At 44.6% G+C, this 19,129-nt stretch overlaps 1 protein-coding gene across 2 annotated transcripts in view; it reads right to left on the reverse strand.

Annotated features, from left to right (window-relative positions):
• The window catches only part of Oca2 (OCA2 melanosomal transmembrane protein), a 206,787-nt gene that overhangs the window by 139,486 nt on the left and 48,172 nt on the right, over positions 1-19,129 (reverse strand). For both annotated transcript variants that reach the window (XM_050140365.1, XM_050140364.1), the window contains exons 10-17: positions 17,889-17,954; positions 14,657-14,713; positions 12,694-12,818; positions 11,522-11,660; positions 8,317-8,449; positions 6,956-7,103; positions 4,198-4,255; positions 2,890-2,998 (exon numbers count right to left, since the gene is read on the reverse strand). In XM_050140365.1, coding sequence (XP_049996322.1) covers positions 2,890-2,998; positions 4,198-4,255; positions 6,956-7,103; positions 8,317-8,449; positions 11,522-11,660; positions 12,694-12,818; positions 14,657-14,713; positions 17,889-17,954 — 835 coding nt within the window. The remainder of the gene's footprint in view (positions 1-2,889; positions 2,999-4,197; positions 4,256-6,955; positions 7,104-8,316; positions 8,450-11,521; positions 11,661-12,693; positions 12,819-14,656; positions 14,714-17,888; positions 17,955-19,129) is intronic.

A 19,129-nucleotide genomic window follows, 5' to 3' on the forward strand; every position in this document is an offset into this window, starting at 1 on the left:
TGGGGGAGGGGGAGGGAAAGGGGAGGCAGCTGGGGGGAAGAGACAGAAATCTTAAGGAAGGAAAGAAGGAAGGAGGGAAGGAAGGAAGGAAGGAAGGAAGGAAGGAAGGAAGGAAGGAAGGAAGGAAGGAAGGAAGGAAGGAAGGAAGGAGAAAAAAAGGAAAGCAAAAAAAAAAGAAAGAAAGAGAGCGAGCACATGATGGCAAATACTGGCAAGGGTTTGAACAAAACCTTGATGCACTATCAGTTAGTACAGGCACTGTGGAAACCAGCATGGCCGATTCTCCAAAGAAGAAAAACAACTGAAAAATAGATCAAGTACACAAGCCGGCTATGCCACTCCGACGTACTTGCTCCGGGAGTCAAAGTCCACCGACCACAGAGACACTTGGTTGTCCAGTGCCAAACATTCAGCTTTGAAAACCTACATATGAGTAGCATATGGGCTCAACAAGTTGAAGTTATATAAATAAATTTATTAAGTTATATACATATATATGTGCAAAAACTATTGATGAAGAAGAGAGGCCATGAACTTGGAGAAACGTGGAGGAATACACAGAAGGGTTTGCGTGAAGAAAAGGGACGAGCAAAATGTTGTATTAAATTAAAATGCAAGCAAGTACAGAGACCCACAGCCAGACATTTGCAGAATCTAAATCAGAGATCTCCATCGAGTCCCTTCCCTTTGGAGTGCAGGGAACCCAGCAGAGGATGGGAAGAAAGAGTTTCAGGAGCCAGAGGGGTCGAGGACACCAGGAGAGCACAGTTCACAGAATCAGCTAAGTAGGGCTCATAGGAGCTCACAGAGACTGAAGCAGCAATCACAGAGCCCGCAGGGGTGTGCGCTAGATCCTCTTCATACATGTTACTGATGCTAACTTAATGTTTTTGTGGAACTCCGAACAGCAGGAGTGTGGCTGTCTCTGACTCTTTTGTTCTTGGGTTCTTTTCCCCTATTGGGTTGCCTTGCCCAGTCTTGATATGAAACTAGGTTTGGGCCTAGTCTTATTGTAACTTGTTATGCCCTGTTCTGTTGATGTCCCTAGGATGCCTGCTCTTTTCTGAAGTGGGAGGACCTGGGAGAGAGGAGAGGTGGAGGGGGAAACTGGGAGGAGTAGAAGAAGGAGATATTGTGGTCTGGATGTATTAAAAAACTAAGAATTAACAAACAAAGAAAACAACTTCTTCTATTTTTAAACAAAAATTGTTGGTCTATCATCTCATATGAAAATAATAGACATTTCTAGTTCATAAACATACATTATTTTTAAATCAATTGATATATTGTATGTTTTCACAAATAAAAACTATTTATCCTTTAAAATAAAATATAATCTCAAAAAAAAGGCTGATCTTCCCCAACAATAACCAAGACTTTTTAAAAGTTTATATAAAGATGTGTCTTTAAGGGCCATGGTGGCGCACACCTTTAATCCCATCACTCGGGAGTTAGAGGCAGGCAGATCCCTGAGTCTGAGTCTGAGACCTGCCTGTTCTATAGAGCAAGTTCCAGGACTACACAGAGAAACCCTGTCTCAGAGAACCAAAACAACAACAACAAAAAAAAAAGATGTGGCAAATGTTAGCAAAAAAAAAATGTGTGTGTGTGTGTGTGTGTGTGTGTGTGTAAGCGCGTAAGCTCCTTTGTGTGGTTAGCTTTTCAAATGCTTATATACTCTTTTCAAGCACAAATAAAGCTAACTTATTTGTGAGCCCCCCCCCCCAAAATATCTTCAGTGGAAGGCTTCTGTTCAGGTCTACCAGGTTCATTGTATTTGTTTAATTATCCATGGTACCTTCATCTTCTCGGTGATGAAAATTTGTAACGGTAAAACTGCGGTGTGACTGGGTATAATTAAAACAATCACACTGTAGCCATTTCTAGATGTGCCCCCACCACACGCAGCTGAGATCCATGCCATCATTAACACTGCCTGTTGCTTTCGGGAGGTTCCAGGAAGACCAGTTCTGGTGTTGATAAAGAACACCTGTCGGCTCAGAGCCAAACCCGGGTTGCCAGCCGAACTGGATGCTACATCAAACATCTATTTCTCGTTGATCTATACTTTCAGATGAGGTAGGTTTTACTGGTAGATTTTTCGATTGTCTTTCTTCGGTTATCTTTCAAGTACCGACATAAAGACTGCTGTGACAGAACACGAAGTCTGCAGCAAGTGTGGGATGTCTGTGGCAAGGATGTGCCCTGGGAGTTCCAACCTGAGAGAGCCATTTTTCTGACCTTGACACAGAGCTGGAGAAGGGCGGTGGCTAACCACTAGAGAGGTGCGCTGACAATGTGGGAGGACCAAAGGGATGGACTGGGAGAAGAAGCTTACTGCACAGAGAAACCATCTGTAGCCACACAGGACACTGAGCTGGGTAGAGCTCTCCCAATCCTCAGCCCCTTCGCAGCCATCCTTCTGGACACTGTGAATATGTATTGCCTTGATTGGTTTAATAAAGAAACTGACTGGTCAATAGCTGAACAGGATAGAGGTAGGTGGGAGAGCCTAACACGGGAGGAAAAAGGGTGGAGTCAGGAGTCACCAGCAGATGCTAAGGAAGCAGAAGATGAGCATTCCCTGCTAATAAAGGTACTGCCACATGGCAGAGCTTCAGTAAGGAATATGGGTTGACTTGAAATGTAGTTAGTAATAAGGCTGAGCAATTGGGCTGAGCATATACAGTTACTAGTAAACCTCTGAATGGTCATTTGGGGAACAGCTGCCGAGACACAGGAAAAGCTCCACCCCCAACTCTGCTTGTGATGTCACGCTGTATGGAAGATACAGGCATCCATCTGGGAACAGGCTTGGGCGCCTCCCCATCCACACTGCCACATCAGATGCAAAAGTTAGCAAAGAAGTTAACAGAATAGTAGACTCACCAAGATCAAGATGAATGCCAGGGACGAAGGAGTTGAGAAAGAACATGGAGATGACAAAGCCCAGCACCGTCAGACACTTGACCAGCAGAATCCTGTCCGTTATCCTGTGCTGTGAGAGAGAGAAACAGCTCATTTTCTAGGGACAGTCTTCAGATTCTCGAAGAATGCCCATGGTCCTACATCCTTTGAATTGCTCTAAGTATTTCCTTTTAAAGATAGAACGTCAAAATCTTGTGAGAACTAAAGAAACTTTCACTATTCCCAGAGAGTATACACTGTTGTGCAGAGAGATATTAGCAGACACTTTGTGGAAACCATAAGACTTAGACAGGTGGTCTTGAAGATACACGCATTTCCCAAGGTGTCTGTGTGTCCTGTGTCTGAGTTCTGATGTCCTTCCCGTAAGTAGCACCCGTGTGATGCTGTACCTAAGAGTCGTTACAAGGTGTGGCACCCAAGCATGACTTCCATGACAGTACCATCTCTACATGTCTTTAACACGCTTGACGTATTCTTTAAATACCGTCGTTCCAGCAAAAGGAATCCAGAGACCGTGAAATGCAGTTTTTGCCTCTTGTCGTGGGCTCACGAGTACTGGGGCAGATACACACTTGTGAGCACAGAGAGTGCTGCGTCTCTGCAGAGTCTTCATGACTCGGGGAACGAGGCAATGAGGGTACTGTTTCCTGTGAGTCCCTCAGAAGTCCTGGGCTCTGTGGACAGCTTATCACAGCAGGAAAATGGGCGGAAAGTGGAAGCAACCCGCAACACAGCTCACACCCGTCCCTAGAACTCCATCTCCTGCATTACACCCCAAAAATGCACACCCTGTAAGCTCTCTGGGTCAGGAGAACCGAACAGCAGAGGCCAGCTAAAGGGTGGCCACAGGCCTTTCTGGGGCACACTTGGAATGCATCTTAAGCACACAGAAAAATCTTCCATCTCCTGACAAAATAATTCTACCATTTTAGGCAATGATTTTCCTCATTAACATAAAAATAAATTATACCTCAGGTAAAGCTAGAGGAATAAAAACAGCAATGTTTTTTCCATCACTAGCTGAATCTGAGGTCATAGGGGGAAAAAGGAGATTTTTGAAGGGACCAGCACACAGCAATGACAATAGATGCAGGTGGGCTGGTGTGAGCAGAGCCCAGGGTGCACCTGCATCCGGCTACAGCACCATGCCACACAATGGTCTACAATTAGCTGTGTCAGCTGAAAATGATAATCAAATCTAAGAAGCAAAATAATCACCTTTCCTACAAGCCATGATTCAGAGGCCCTTGAGAAAAGAAGACACGATACCTTTCTTTGCAGCTCTTGGATATTGGTCTCCCAATTTTTATCTTCCTGTGAGATTTGTCTGTAAGAGAGAAAGGACTCTCATTATTCCTGTGTTGCAGGAAGCTCACTGCTGCTGCGTGAGATTAGCAAGGCGGCATGGGCAGCTGTGAGAGCCTAGATGTATTTGTGAATCCTGTCACAGTGGAGTGAGGGCTGAAATGCCCATGATGCCCATGAAGGTGACCACGGAAATTAGGAAAGCTATTTACTCTATATTCCCAAAGAAAGAGAACAAAAATCATGATCTGAAAGTGGAGAGACATTTTAAGAGCAACTGTGAAGAAGAAAAATGTCTTAAAGATCACGTGCCAGTGTGCAAGAATGACGGACAGATAACGGACAAATGGGGCAGTGTCTGAGGTATTGCCCTGATATTTTCACACACTTTCAGGAATCTCTGTTTTAGTCACAGCGCCTAGTCCAACAAAATGCTAGGTAAATAGCTACCGTTATGCTTGCTTACAGAATAATAACAAGGAAAACAGCTATACATATTCTGTTGATCGTATTTTTTCAGCTCTAGAAACTTTTCAGTTTACTTGGGACGCTGCATCCAGCCCAGCGTAAGGTCGGAGAGCAGCCTGCAGGAATCTGCTTTCTTTTTACCGTGTGGGTTCCCGGAGCTGAATTTGGGTCCTCAGCCTTGATGCCAAGCACCTTTACCTGCTAAGTCGTCTTGGCAGCCCCAAGGACCAAAGTTTTGAGAGATCAAACCCTGCAAATAAAAGAACCCCAATACAGACCACCATGCCAAGGCAAGGGTGCACGCTGCTTGTGACCTCAGGAGTGTGGTAAGAGCCCCTCATAAGACCAGGTCGGTGGGCTCTTGGGCCAGTAACTGTTCTGTCTCCGTGATGAAACACAGTGGCCAAGGTAACTCATGGAAGAAAGGATTTATTTTGCCTTATGGTCTTATGAACTGAAGGACAGAGAACTTAAGAGAACAGCCATCGACTTCATTTGAATTCAAGAATTCAAGCAGTTTAAAGACGTCACCAAGAAACAGCTAAGTGAAATTAGGGAGAAAGAACATAAGGAGAATGAACACCTAAGTGATCCCCAAGAGAACACAAATATAAGACTGGTAATAAAGACAACATAGGGGTTGGAAATGGAATTCAGTGTGGAGATAAATGAGTTGAAGACTCAAGCCAACATGAAGATGGGACTGTAAAGCCTACTAACGCGTTTCTGGCTTCACACATAAAGTTGGCTTCTTTCTATGTGACTAGTATTTTAGTTCTCGAGCTTTCAATACACTTCTGTTGTTATGTATGCTCAGTGTTTTCACTATGAATTGCTGTGGGGATTTTCTTTTCTGGTCTTGTCTATTTGATGTTCTGTGTGTATCTTGCATCTGTCTGTATACGGCTTTCCTTAGTTTGGGTACAAGTTTTTTCTGTGATCTTGTTGAAGACCTGGTCTAGCCTGGGCTTCTCCCTAGTTCATGCCTCTTATTCAAAAGCTTTTTTTTTTTTCATGGTGCTCCACCTTTACTTTATGCTCCTTTCCTGTAGTTTTAAAACTTTTTTCATATTCCTTGCTGTTCGTCATTGAAGGAAGTCAGGACAGGAACTCAAACATGGCAGGGAACTAGAGGCGGGAGCTAATGCAGAAACCATGGCTTACTGGCTTGTTTCCCCATGGCTTACTCAGTCTGCTTTCTTATAAAACTCAGGACCACCAACCCAGATATGCCACCATCCACCAAGGCCTGGGCTCCGCCTCATCAATCGTTGATTAAGAAAATGGTTTACACTCAGATCCCATGGAGGTCTCCTCTCAGTTGAGGTTCCCTCCTTTCAGATAACATGAGTTTGCATGTCAAATTGACATGAGACTAGCCAGCACACCCTTCTAACCTCCCTCCCTCTCCTTGCCACTAAATCCCAACTCCAGCAGGCACTCCCTGCTATCCCACTCCTGGTCAGGAAAACAGGTAGTCTATCTGAAGATCTTCCTCTCGCCTGCTTCTCTATGTCCAGTTCCCCATCTCATCCTCTCTTGAGGACATTCTGGGGTAACCTCTCTTCATTGTCTTCCCCTATTCCAAGGAGACAAATTAAACAGATCCTGGTTGAAGCCCTTCAGAACCCTATCCTATGCCCATTCCTAAATGTTAGCTCCCTATACTCAGAAATACGTTTTTACCTGGGACCTCCAGTGTCCATAACTATCAGGTCCAAGAAAATTTCCTTCCAGGTATCACACAACCCTAAAATTTCCCAAAATTCAGAGAGAAAACGGAAAGCAGGAACAAAACACCCATCCAACAAACTCAAATCCAGAAATCAGCGCCTAGACCTATAACCACCCCAATCCCAGATGCGTAGACACCAGCATAAAAATGCAATCAACAACAGTCAAGGCAATATGTCTCCACTAGAGACCAGATATCCCCCCATAGCAGGACCTGAATATTCTAACATAGCTGAAACACAAGAAAAGACCCTAAGACGGCACTTGTTCAGCCGTGTTCATTGCTGCTCTCTTTACAATAGCCAGGAGATGAAAACAACTTAAATGTCCTTCAGTTGACAAATGGAGGATCAAAGGGTGGAACATATACACTGTGAACGTCTATGCAGCTGGGGAAATGATGAGATCTGGGTATCATATGACAATGATTGCAATGGATTATGGACCTCGTGCGATGCCACCATTAAGCACAACGGGTAAGGGAGCCCCCGGTATAGATCCAAGCAGGATCGTGTGGTACCTGTGGAAAGAACGCAGCCTTTGGGCCAGCAGATGCTCCAGGGCCAGCACTTTCTCCAGCAGCAGGCCACGCACGGCTGTCTCCTCGCGGCTGGCTGGACTGATGCGCTGTGCGGTCAAACGCCAGACATGAATCTCATGCTTCAGTTCTGTGGAGAAATAAGGGCAAGGCGCTGAGTCTCTCCCACCCTCGGGCATCAGCAACTCCCCGCACTGTCCCCATGCGCCAACAATGGGCATCCACGTTCCATCTAGCAGGAGCTATGGTGATGGAACCAGATGACGGCACTGAACTCTGAAAGTCATCAAGCAAGAAAAGCCATTTCAACGCTGCCTGAAGAACAAAGTCCTTTCTCCAGCAATATCTTTTTTTAATTCACTTATTAATTTATTATTGTTGTACTTTTGTTTGAGCAAAGTCTTACCTCCACAACCCTAGCCCAGTCTCACTGGCTCTGCTATCAACCAAAATCTGCATGCTGCTGCTGTGCTTTGAATACAGTGTGCCATCGCTTCTCAGCTGTTTGGCTAAAAGCAAGAGATCTGGCTCGTCCTCTCCAAACTCTGTGACAGGCCAGGGAGCAGCAAAGAGGCCTCACCAGTTGCTGGAGCCATGCTCTAGGGTTGATGGTCTCCTGGACAGTAAGCTATTATAAATAAGCCTCTAACTTTTTAGCTTGCCAAGCTGTGGTAGTTAGAGGAACACAAATGAACTCAGTCAATTGCCCAGTCTCTGAATGGTTTCAGAAAGAGAGCTCTTGAATAGCAGCAGTAGGGATATGGCTCTCGGGCAGCCATGCTTGGCACCTCTAGAGGGCTTCTGGTAAGAAAGCAGGAAGCAGGAATGCCTTTGCTCTCCTAACTGCCCCCACCCCCAGCTCCTCTCTCACACAGGAGAGATAGGAATCAGCTGGTGAGATGCTGGCCAGAAAGAAGCAAACAACACAACCTTCACCCAAGGCTGAATTCAGACACCTTCTGATGGAGAACGGAAGAGAGGTGTTTGCCATCCATTGCTTCCTAAGAGAGTAAGATATTTTATGAGGCTTACACTTAACCTCTATTTTACAGTTTGAATATATATATATATATATGGAAAAGGCCAAGACAGTAAACTAAAAGCAAGACAGCCTTTATGGCTACTCAGTAGCCTCAGACTGAAGCAGAGAGCAGCTTGTTGGACAAGTTGGAGGTATCTGTGGACAGCCATTGCTCCTAAGCATGCAGCATCCTGTGGACAAATAAATACCTTCCTGGGGATCCTGTGGGGGAGTGGACCCCTCCTGCTTATAGGACTGTCCCCTGGGGCTGGGGGAGAATACTGCAGCAGACTCTGCAGCATGAGGAGGTGCTCATACCTACCGACAATCTCGCCGGGCTCCTTGTTATAAAGCTTTCTGTTCCAGTACAGAAGTCTGAGGAGTGGAAAGGAAACCAGGAGAATGAGGCAGATCCCAAGGAACATGTGCACTGTGAAACCAGCAAAGTCCAGGCCCTGGAAGAACAAAGGAGCAATACGTGATATATGTGTGTCCTGGGTGGAGGTGGGGGAGGTAAGGATGTGAGCTGTAGACAGGAGTGGCTCTGGACAAGAATCCTGCAGCCAAACACAGATACTTAGTCTGAAATGGTCAAAGGCTTTCTGTTGTTATTTGTTGGCTTTTACAAGACAAGGTTTCTCTATGTAGCCCTGGCTGTCCCAGAACTCACTTTGTAGACCAAGCTGGCCTCAAACTCAGAGAGATCCTCCTGTCTCTGCCTTGAATGAATGGTGTGCACCACCACCCATCTGATTAAAGACTTTTTTATACTTTCTGTGTTTTTGAAAAAAACAGTGGTTACGTTAATTACAAGCCACCTTAGAAGGGAACAGAAATAAGCAATTGCAACTAGCTCCTAACTAGATTTAGACTGTCTCTGTCACAGGGCAAATGTGTTGCCCAAGGATGGGTAGGGATCAAAACATTGAAAAATGTGGCCATGTATATTCATTTATTTATTTATTAATCTTTTTAATTGTTGGCTAAAATACTGCTGTGGGTTGGAAGGGGCAGTCTCCCCACCATTGGACACTACAGCACCTGCACAGAGCACAGAATCAGCTATAAGGGTGCTAGGGAGGCAGCCTCACCCTTCCTTCCAGCTTTCTCTGCCTGCCTGTGGGACCGTGTCGTGGTCATCTGTTGAATGCATTTCATTTTGATAAAAACCACCCTTAGGTTAATTTGTTAGCGAGTGACTCAACAATATTCTTAGCTAATTTTGCTCTTTAGTTTATTTTGTTCTTTTATGTAGATCCTTAAGCAAATATGCACAATATCTCTTGAGCCCAAAAAGAACAGATGAACCCTTAAAGATAATCACCTATAAGAATTCAAGTAGATTCCATGAATAGTTACTGCTATGGGGAGCGGGCAGTCAAGTGTACCACAGTCCTGTGGGGCACTGGGATCTCAGAAACTGAAGGGTCTTGGCAGGAAGGGTGTGGTCACAGAGGACACAGCAGCACAGCTGTGCCATGAGCCATGCTCACATAGGTAAAGGTAGAAAGCCCCATGGGTGTTCAGTGAGCCGCTTCAGGAAAACCATCTTCCACCACCTCTCACTACAGAGCTCAGGTTAATTGCCCCAACCTCCCAAGTAATGGAGTTGCAGGTATGTGTCACCAAACCTCGCTCAGAACTCAACAAGTTTTGGGAGTTCCTCAGTCAAAACACTACCTTGAACTTGAACTTTATCTATAGAATTCATACCCCAAATATCTGATTGAAAGATAGTTGTTTCTTAGGTGTCTGTAAAAATCTGTAATTTCCTTTAAAACCAGAAGAAAAAAATGAACCCAGGGGTGCTGAAGAGATGGATCAATGCTAAAGAGCACTGACTTTGATTGCAGAAAGTGTGGGAAATCCTTCTGTCTATGTGTTGCTTTTATTGGTTAATGAATAAAGAAACTGTCTTGGTCTGTGATAGAGCAGAACTTAGATAGGTGGGGGAAACTAAACTGAATGCTGGGGGAAAGAAGGTGGAGTCAGGAGATGCCATATAGCTGCTGCTGGGAACAGACAAGCCAGAACTTTGCTGGTAAGCCACAGCCACATGGCAATACACAGAATAATAATGGGTTAAATTAAGATGTAAGTGTTGTCTGAGTTTCTGTCCTGCCTGGTTCCCACTGTTGTTAGGTCCCAAAGAAATCACACAGAGGTCTATATTAATGATAAACTGATTGGGCCATTAGCTCAGGCTTATTACCTCTTATAACTTATATTAACCCATTATTCTTGTCTGTGTTAGCCACATGGCTCCATACCTTTTTCAGTAGGGTAGGTCACATCTTCCATCTCCTGTGTCTGGGCAGGACTACAGAGGGAGCTTCCCTCTTCCCAAAATTCTCCTGTTCTCATCGACCTGCCTCTACTTCCTGTTTGGTTGTATTGCCTGTACTTCCTGCCTGGCTACTGGCCAATCAGTGTTTATTTAAAACATAATTGACAGAATATAGACAATTGTCCGGCACCATGTAAGAGGTAGCCAATAAGAAGCTAGAACTAATAGGCCAAGCAGTGGCTTAATTAATACACTTTCTGTGTGGTTATTTTGGGGCTGAGCAGCCAGGAACAAACAAGCAGCTTTTCTACTATAGCAGAAGACCCATATCTTTTCCCCCAGCATCCACATGGTTGCTCACAACTGTCCAGTTACATGTGACAGACTGACATCTTCTTTCCAAGGGATTGGAAACCCCCTTCTAGCCTTTGTGGGCACCAAGCATGCATGCGTTGCATAGACATGCATGGAGGCAAAAAACACCCATACACAAAACAATAAAAAAAAACAAATCAGCATTAAAATTTTAAGAAGCCTAAGAAAATGGCTTGCATGTAATATCAATCCATTTACCTCTAAACCAACCAGGTCCTAAGACCTAATTTTTAGTTTTAGCAAATACAGCCTGAGGAGACGGGAGTTCTGTATCCTGAGTAACTCTGGGTCTGTTCAGAATGTAAGCACCAAACTTTCCTCCCATTAGAAACAGGGACAATTAAAGAAAGGAGAGATAAGAACAATGAGAAGACAGAAACGTTAATGAGGCCCTGGGAGACAAGCACAGCACTGAATGGAAGTTGCTAGAAGAGTTTTGCAGGTAAACTTATCAAGCAAAAGGAAGGCAGAAGACAAAAAAACCCAAACTGATACTTTTCAGAAAGAGCCGGAACAGATGCAGCATGCCGTTGGATGCTGATGTTTTCCCAGAGCCTATTAGACACGTGTGTCTGCAACCCATTGCTCCATCTCATCCCTTTGTAATTTCCTAGACATTTCTCGTTGATGTTCTTAGTAACAAAACCACCTTCCCAACACATTGATATCAACCTAAATGCAGCCCTTCCATCCTGCAGGGCCTTTCTTGCCTTTCCTCTCCTATTTCCAGTCCTTCGCTTAGGATAATGGTGTGCCCTGTGGCAGCGGGGACCCTGGTTTGCAGCACTTAAGTAAAGGATGCTGTAAAGAGTGCTCAGGTGAGCTGTGCATTTCCTGAAAGCAACCCTAGTGTGCTGCTCCTCACCATCTTCCTCAGCTCCTGGTTGGAAACAATGATGACATTGGGTGGGTCCCCAATGGCAGTCGCAGCTCCTCCAATGTTTGTGAAGATCACTTCTGCGATCAGGACTTGTCTTGGATCAAGATTGAGCACCTCGCATAACCTATCGTGAATATAAGAAAGTGATAAGGCCTTTGTGCAACCTGGATGTTTAAACCACTTGCTTGTACAAATGAGGCACACTCATGCACAGACACACATATACACACGTGCACATGCACAGTCTGGGAAAAGAGTAAGGCACGGAGTGAGCCTCAGCTGCAACATCCTCGGGTACCACTAATTACAAGAATTCTTCTAAGTCAACGTAGCACAGTCAGAGCTATCCAAGAGATGATGTACTTTCTGCCTGCTCCCAGCCTGGAGAGAGTACTGTGTTCTGTGTGGAGGGCCCTATAGAAGAAGGACCTGCAGCAGGTGGATGGGTGCTGGCCATCAGAGACTTTGAGACAGGAGAGAGGCGGGTCGTCAAAACTCACCAGCAATAACACCAAAGTCTGCTGACTCAGTCCCTCATCTGTCTTCCCCTTTAATAAAAAAACACAAAACTCTCTCTCTCTCTCTCTCTCTCTCTCTCTCTCTCTCTCTCTCTCTCTCTCTCTCTCATTTATTTAAATTATCAAATTAATTACTTCTTCCTTAACAATAGACCAATATATAAAATAAAAAGGATTTACCTTGGAATCTTTGGAAATCCTAAAACCCTGATCACCTGAAGGCTAAGTCCTTGGAGTAGGTGGAAGGATGAAAAGGTGGGAATTTGTGAGCAAAACTCCTGGTATCTGATGAACTATATGCGTGGCTTGTCTGTGTCCTGCATGACAGTCTGATCTACATGCGTGGCTTGCTGTGTCCCACATGACAGTCTATATTTTGGAAAGCAATGTGCATGTCTTTCAACTTCTCGTGGTATTACTGAGCTGTGCTGGTACCTATACCTGTCTAGAGTTCTGCAGTCACACAAGCTAGAACTGTTGGATTGGAAGTCAATGACCTAGACTCCAGTGAGGGGATAGATACTATCCCTTGTCTTTTTGTTGATGTTGAGGAAGGAGCCTCGAGCCAGGTGGTACAACCAGAACACAAATATTCCCCAAAGCTGATCTTCCTTTCCATGTTGAAAGCATTCTACACACCTTATGGTAACAGGTGTAAAAAGGAGCATGGTGGTGACATTGTCTAAGAAGGCAGAGAGGATGGCAGCAATGAGGCAAAGCATCATGATCATGGCCCACACTCTTCCTCGAGAAAGCTGGTATGCCTGGGATACATATACAGGAAGGAACAAGCCAAAAATCAGTTAATTCATGACATAGAAGCTATGTTCTCACTAATGACTCTAAGACATGGGGACCAAAATTCTCATTCGGAATTTGCAAGTTTGTTGAAGAAGTTATTTTTTTTTAAAAGAAATTTTCAATCCCAAAACTAAAGTAAAGGCCAGCACCAGCCTTTGCATTAAAAGAGTGTGCCAAGGTCTCCTCATCCACTAGGGCATGGCACAACCCTCATGCACTATGCATGGCAGGGTCAGTTTAACCCTTCAGACCTGCTGACAGAGCGTCCAGGGGTCCAGTTAAAATGTGAAGCCCAACCACAATGAGTTATCATTTCACACCTGACGGAATTTTTATTTTAAAACATAAGAGATAACAGGGCTGGTGATATGTGGCGGGGTAGATTGTTTGATTAGCAAGCATGAGGTCCAGGGTTCAATGCCCTGCACCACACAAACAGGGTGCTATGGCTCAGGTCTGTCGTGCCAGCAGAGGGGAGATAGAAGTGGGCCATCACCAACTCAGCAACACAGTGAGTTTGAGGCCAGACTGTGCTAAACGAAGGCCTGTTTGAAAACAGAAAGGAGGAGAGGGCGAAAGAGAGCAAGCATGGGGAAAGGCTAAGAGGAAAGGGACCCTTCCAGACTGATGTAAAATCATTGTGGAAAATGTGTGCGATCCAAGCGAACCGATCCTATAGAAGCAGAGAGCCAGGATAGAGGCTACAAGGTGGGGAGGGAGAGAATAGAGAGATTCTGGTCAAAGGGTACACGGTACAGTGAGGAGGTTTGGATCTGGAGAGCTACTACACAGGCAGGGTGACTATATTCAACATCGGGTATATTTCAATATAACTTCAGAAGTGAATTTCAAGCCGGTGTAGTGGCTCACACCTTCAATCCCAGCACTTGGATTGAAGGCTGAGGCGGGCTGATCTGGGTAAATTGAGGCCAACCTGGTCTACATAGGGATTCCTAAGACAACCGGGCCTATGTAGAGAGACGCTGTCTCAAAAGCAAAAACAAAAACAAGTAAATTTCAAATATGTCCCCATAAAACTGATATGTAAAGATAATGCTAGTTGGCTTGATTCAATCATGACACACTGTGTACATTATACACTGAAACATCATATTATACCCCAAAACATATACAATTATCAATTATCAATCAAATAATAGTAATTATAAGTTTAAAAAAATGACCTTTAAGGAGTTAGCATTTTAGCCCAGTGATGGGATTTGTGCCAAGCATATGCAAGGCCCTTTGCCGAGGCCCCAGCAGAAATTAATAAATACAGCCTATACAAGATTAAAACAACAACAAAAAATGCTTTTCCCAGATTTAAAAATCAGGACTGTATATGTCTAGAAAGTAAGCATTGGAATTACGTCCCCAAATACAATCAGAAGCTGGTGGCTTGACATATCCAGACTCTTGCATGTAAAGCGTGTTCTGATGTGTAGCCCGAAGCAGCCCACTGCAATGCTGCTGCACGAATGCTCAGGGAGAGAGCTCTCTGCCTTGAGCTCCCTCTTCATTTACTTATGGAGAAGTTGGAAGTGTTGCTCTGAGTCATGCTTAGCATGGCAATTACACCCAGATTTCCAGAGGCCGCTTTGAAAGGAGGATGGAATTTTAAATATTTTAATTTACTAAATGTACGATATTAGAATAATAAATAGCACCATTCAGTTAGTTAATGTTATTATGTATCAATTATCAAATATTTGTGCTTCTATTACTCTGATTATATGTAAGTATACTATGCCTATTATTTATTGATTTGGTGTATGACCATCAAGTACAACATCACACCTACCTTTACAGCGCAGTAATCAAAAAATCCCGTTTCTGAAAATATGGCTACTAAGATCATCTAAAAGGGAAAGACAAAAAGTAGGTAGCAAAATTTTTTCTTAGCAAAATACCACATTGAAACAATATCATAATGACCCCATCACGAGTTTGCACTCTGGCTCCTGATATCTGTGTCATCAAGAGCAACTTTGCCTTGTTGGATGTCTGTCACTTTCATAGCTGGGCAGTGGTGGCACACACATCCCGCACTCGAAAGGTAGAGACGGCAGATCCCAGTGAGTTCAGCCTGGTCTCCACAAAGCAAGTTACCCATGTGTCCGTCACTTCAATTGACCACTATGATCATTTTGAGCAGAAGCTCTTAAAGATGGTTTTGTATATTCCCAACCTGGGCATTGTCCTTAAGAAAGGTTATCAACCCATCTAACCCTGACAGCAAACATCAAGTGCTGTCCTCCCTCGTTTTATAGACCAGAGGCAGATGACTTGATCAGTCTTGAAGCTCGAAGCAGGGAAGGCTATAGGTCAGCAGGTGGCCTTTGTATCTAAATCTCCCCATACACAGCGCTCAGAAATTTAATGCCTTTAAATAAACAGCTTTAAACTGTGCCAAATTTTGGTTTCTAACATAATGAAACTGATTTTTTTTTCCTTACAGATCTGATGAACATGGACAAGCTGGACCACTGGCGATGAGTCTGACCTCCAGTCCTCTGTGCACTCGGAATGTTTACCTGTGTTTCCACCGATGACAAGAGATTAAAACAGCCACCACATGGACTAACAGGAATAATAAATACCCCCTTTATGCTGTGCTTAATCACCAGAAATTCCAGCAAGCCTGAACTTGCTAGAAGGTTTCCCTTTTCATAAGAAGTGGAATAACACTCCATTTCTTCTTCTTCTTCTTCTTCTTCTTCTTCTTCTTCTTCTTCTTCTTCTTCTTCTTCTTCTTCTTCTTCTTCTTCTTCTTCTTCTTCTTCTTCTTCCTCTTCCTCTTCCTCTTCTTCTTCTTCTTCTTCTTCCAGTTGTCTGATATGACTCCCCTTTTTTATGCAGTTGCTTAAACCCTATCTTCTTCCCAAACCAACACAGAGGTTGGTTTCTCCATGACATTCGAGACCAGAGCACAGCCCCACCTTCCTACCCTCCACCTTACTATGGTGTTGAATCTGGAATGAGAAAGTGCAGGTTCAAGCCCTCAGTAAGGTGTGCTTGGTTTACCATTCTGCACCTAAAGTGTCTCACTTCACCTCTGGATGTTCTCCCTTGTGAGGTTTCTGTGAGAGCTTGATAAAATTATATGAAGTACTTGGAAGGCCAGGGACCCGATACACCTTTCAAATAAACCGTATGAAACAAAAATGCTTCCAAATCAGTTCTGACTCAGCCCTGCCCTTGTCTAGAGCAGCTTCCTAACTCAATGGGCCCCTGTGGGGCTGTGTGTGTCATGCAGTACTTCATGGGAACATGAGTGGACAGCTATGGGTGGCACCCTGTGTGGCAGTCTCTTTTCATAGGGAGCCATTCCATTGTGGTCTGACAGAGAGACTGGGGCAAGCAGTCTCAGGAAGTAAGCCAGGCAAAATCAGGCCCCCTTTGTGCACTGGCCCAATAGTAACAAAAGCACAGAATATCTAAGTGTCTGCTGGAACAATTTTAATTAAGCAAAAGACATACCAGGTCATTTTTATAGGCTGAATTCCGTCTCTCCCGCTCAAAATTTGTATGCTGAACTACTAACTCCCTGGACCTTGAAATGTGGCTATACTTGGAGACAGGGCTTTTAAGAGTGATGCTAAGATCATTAGGGTGGCCCCTAATTGAATATGACAGCTGGCTTTATAAGAGGGTGGGATGAGGACACGGGCACATGAGGAGGAGACAGCCAATGAGGAGCCTCAATAGAGGCCAGACCTGCTGATAGCCTGATCTCAGACGTCAGCCTCTTTAGCTGTGAGAAAGGAATGTTTATTCATCAGGCCCCCACATATGCCATGCTTTGTTATTGCCGTCCTAGGAAACCACTACACTGTTTGCTTAACTTTTGAAAAAAAAAAACAAAACAGTATATATTATAGACACCTAGTGTGATCCCCTTCTTCTATCCAGATGACCAAGCCCGATTTGTTTCTCAGCAATCCTGTTGGACAAAATTATCTCAAAGCCTGTACCTTGAGGCCTGTAGGACTGAAAAAAAGCCTGGCTCGAGTTTGAAAGATAGCCTCAAAACTACCAAGTGAGGATGAGACAGCAAAATCTAGGTAGACACCCCTCCAGCCAGAGGGAGGCTTAGCTGTCTCTCCCCCCCCCCCCCCGCATCACATCAGCCAGTATGATGCTACTTAACCCATATAAGCTGACACTCACAGAGATAAACTGAGTTCCTGCTTTGACTTGACTTCCTATCCTGTCTGATTATCCTGCTTTGTGGGGCTGTGGAACAGGCAGATAGCGCACTCACCTTTCCCTGGGGAGGAGGCCCGGCAGCATCCCACACAACTATCGGCTCCTCCATGAAACCTGAGTTCAGAGCCTTGCTCCACCTTCCCCTTCAGAGAAGATGGCAGCTCTGAGTCCCTTTGAAGCCTAGAGTAGGTGCCAGCAAACAGATGACTGTCTGGTGGCTTCTGCAAAGCGAGCCTCCCGATGTAGCGTAGCACAGATGTAGCCCCACAGACCCTGTCTAGAGAATAACCCAGAACACAAGATCTTTTCCACTGTTGTCCAGGGCCTTGCCAAGTCTTATTTGTTCTAGCTTAGACTTACAACACATGTGCTATGCTAATCCTCTACAAGTTTATCTTTCCTTCCTACAAGCCAACTTGGTCATGTTCCTCATGGCTTAACAGTATGATAAACTGACGAGCGCTAGAACTCCTACTTAGGGACACTTTTCTTTATATTATTAAAACCACTTTCCCAATTACTGAAATTGTTCCGTGGTTCATTTATTTAACATATGCCACTTTTTTTATTTTAAGGTCAATAACTCAAAAAATTGCTCACTTTCGTAAATACCGACGCTACGTCATTGTTCAACAAGCCCTAACGAGCCAGAGCACCGGTCATTTCCTCCTCCTTGGGAGAAATGAGCTAGACCTGCTCACACTTGTCAATCAAGCCCTGTCAAGAGGTACGCCGTCTTGACTTATAATGATAAGGATCAGCAAGCATGGAAGAGTGAAGGACCCAGACTTGGAGCCATATCCTGCTGGGAGGACTGCAATTACCATGCCAAAGAGCAGCGCCAGAGTCTCAAAATCAATCCACTCCACCACGTGGGTCAGGCTGGGTCTCTGTAATCAAAGCACAAATTTGCCAATTAATCCCGTGCGTCAACCCACTGACGAACGCTCAGAAAAGGGGCTGCCCTTAGTGTGAGCCCACAGTTGGGGCCAAAGTTGGACACGCTCCACCCTCTTCCCTTTGAAATTGGATTATATCATTGCTGAATAGCACTTGTGACCCAACGCGTCTGTCATATCAAAAGTATTCATGGAGGAAAAGGGGGAAAAAATATAACCCTGCTTCTGGAAGCTCTAGAAAGATTACTGCCTGAATTATTGCCTGAATTGCAGGTTTGGTCTGCACGTGTTTCCCTCAGTGGAGTAGCATGATTGACAGCTGTCTGTCTGTTCTACAAGGGCCACTAGCATGAAGTGCAAAGTGAGGGACAGCCAGCACCTAGCCTGCTGGGAAAGGGCGACTCACTGAGTGACCCAGGGGCTTCTTGATGCCTGTACCTGCTACGTACCATACGTGCCATTTTCCAAATGAAAGATGATTCGAGCCATACTTATAAGAACAGGCACATGACTCGGAGATTCGGAGACAATCTCTCTCCAGCACAGACGGCACCCCAAACTCACGGACTGCCCCTCTTTCCCATGCTAGCAGTTTCAGTTTCCCCAAGTCAGTTCCCCGAAGTCAACACAGCCAACCAGATGTGCACATCCTAGTTTAAGCATCAGCACTGCCTGGCAGAACCGGATCTCAGCCAACCCCAGCAGGAGAAGACCCTAAGCCTGTGATATAGACTGCTTGCTAACAAAAACCCCAGTCAGGTTTATTCCAAGACAACCTTGTCCCTGCCATGGATGTCCTCGTCTTTCTTCTTACACGACAGGGCTCTCATTGGGGACAACAATTGTCTCATTGGGGACAATAGCTCAGGAATATTTGCCTAATGTCCATGACGCCCTGGGTTCCATTCCAAGTGCTACGAGAAAGCCAAAATTTTCTTGTCTCTAAGTTTTAGAATTTGGGGATATTTTACCTTTCAGTTTAGCCTCTATTTAAGGCAAACCCAGCCAAGGGAAAAAAAAAACCTCACTTTCTTACAACTGCATTCAGACCAGTCTACAATGACATTTTAAGTTAAGAACACAGAACTTAAATAACTAACTCAATACACTTCCCTACATAGACATTTCATATGGGAGGGAGAAGAACGACCTGTCTATAGTCTTTA

This window comes from Alexandromys fortis, unplaced genomic scaffold, assembly GCF_014885135.2.
Source record: "Alexandromys fortis isolate MF-2015 unplaced genomic scaffold, M_Fortis_MF-2015_v1.1 scaffold_39, whole genome shotgun sequence".
NCBI lineage: Eukaryota > Metazoa > Chordata > Mammalia > Rodentia > Cricetidae > Alexandromys > Alexandromys fortis.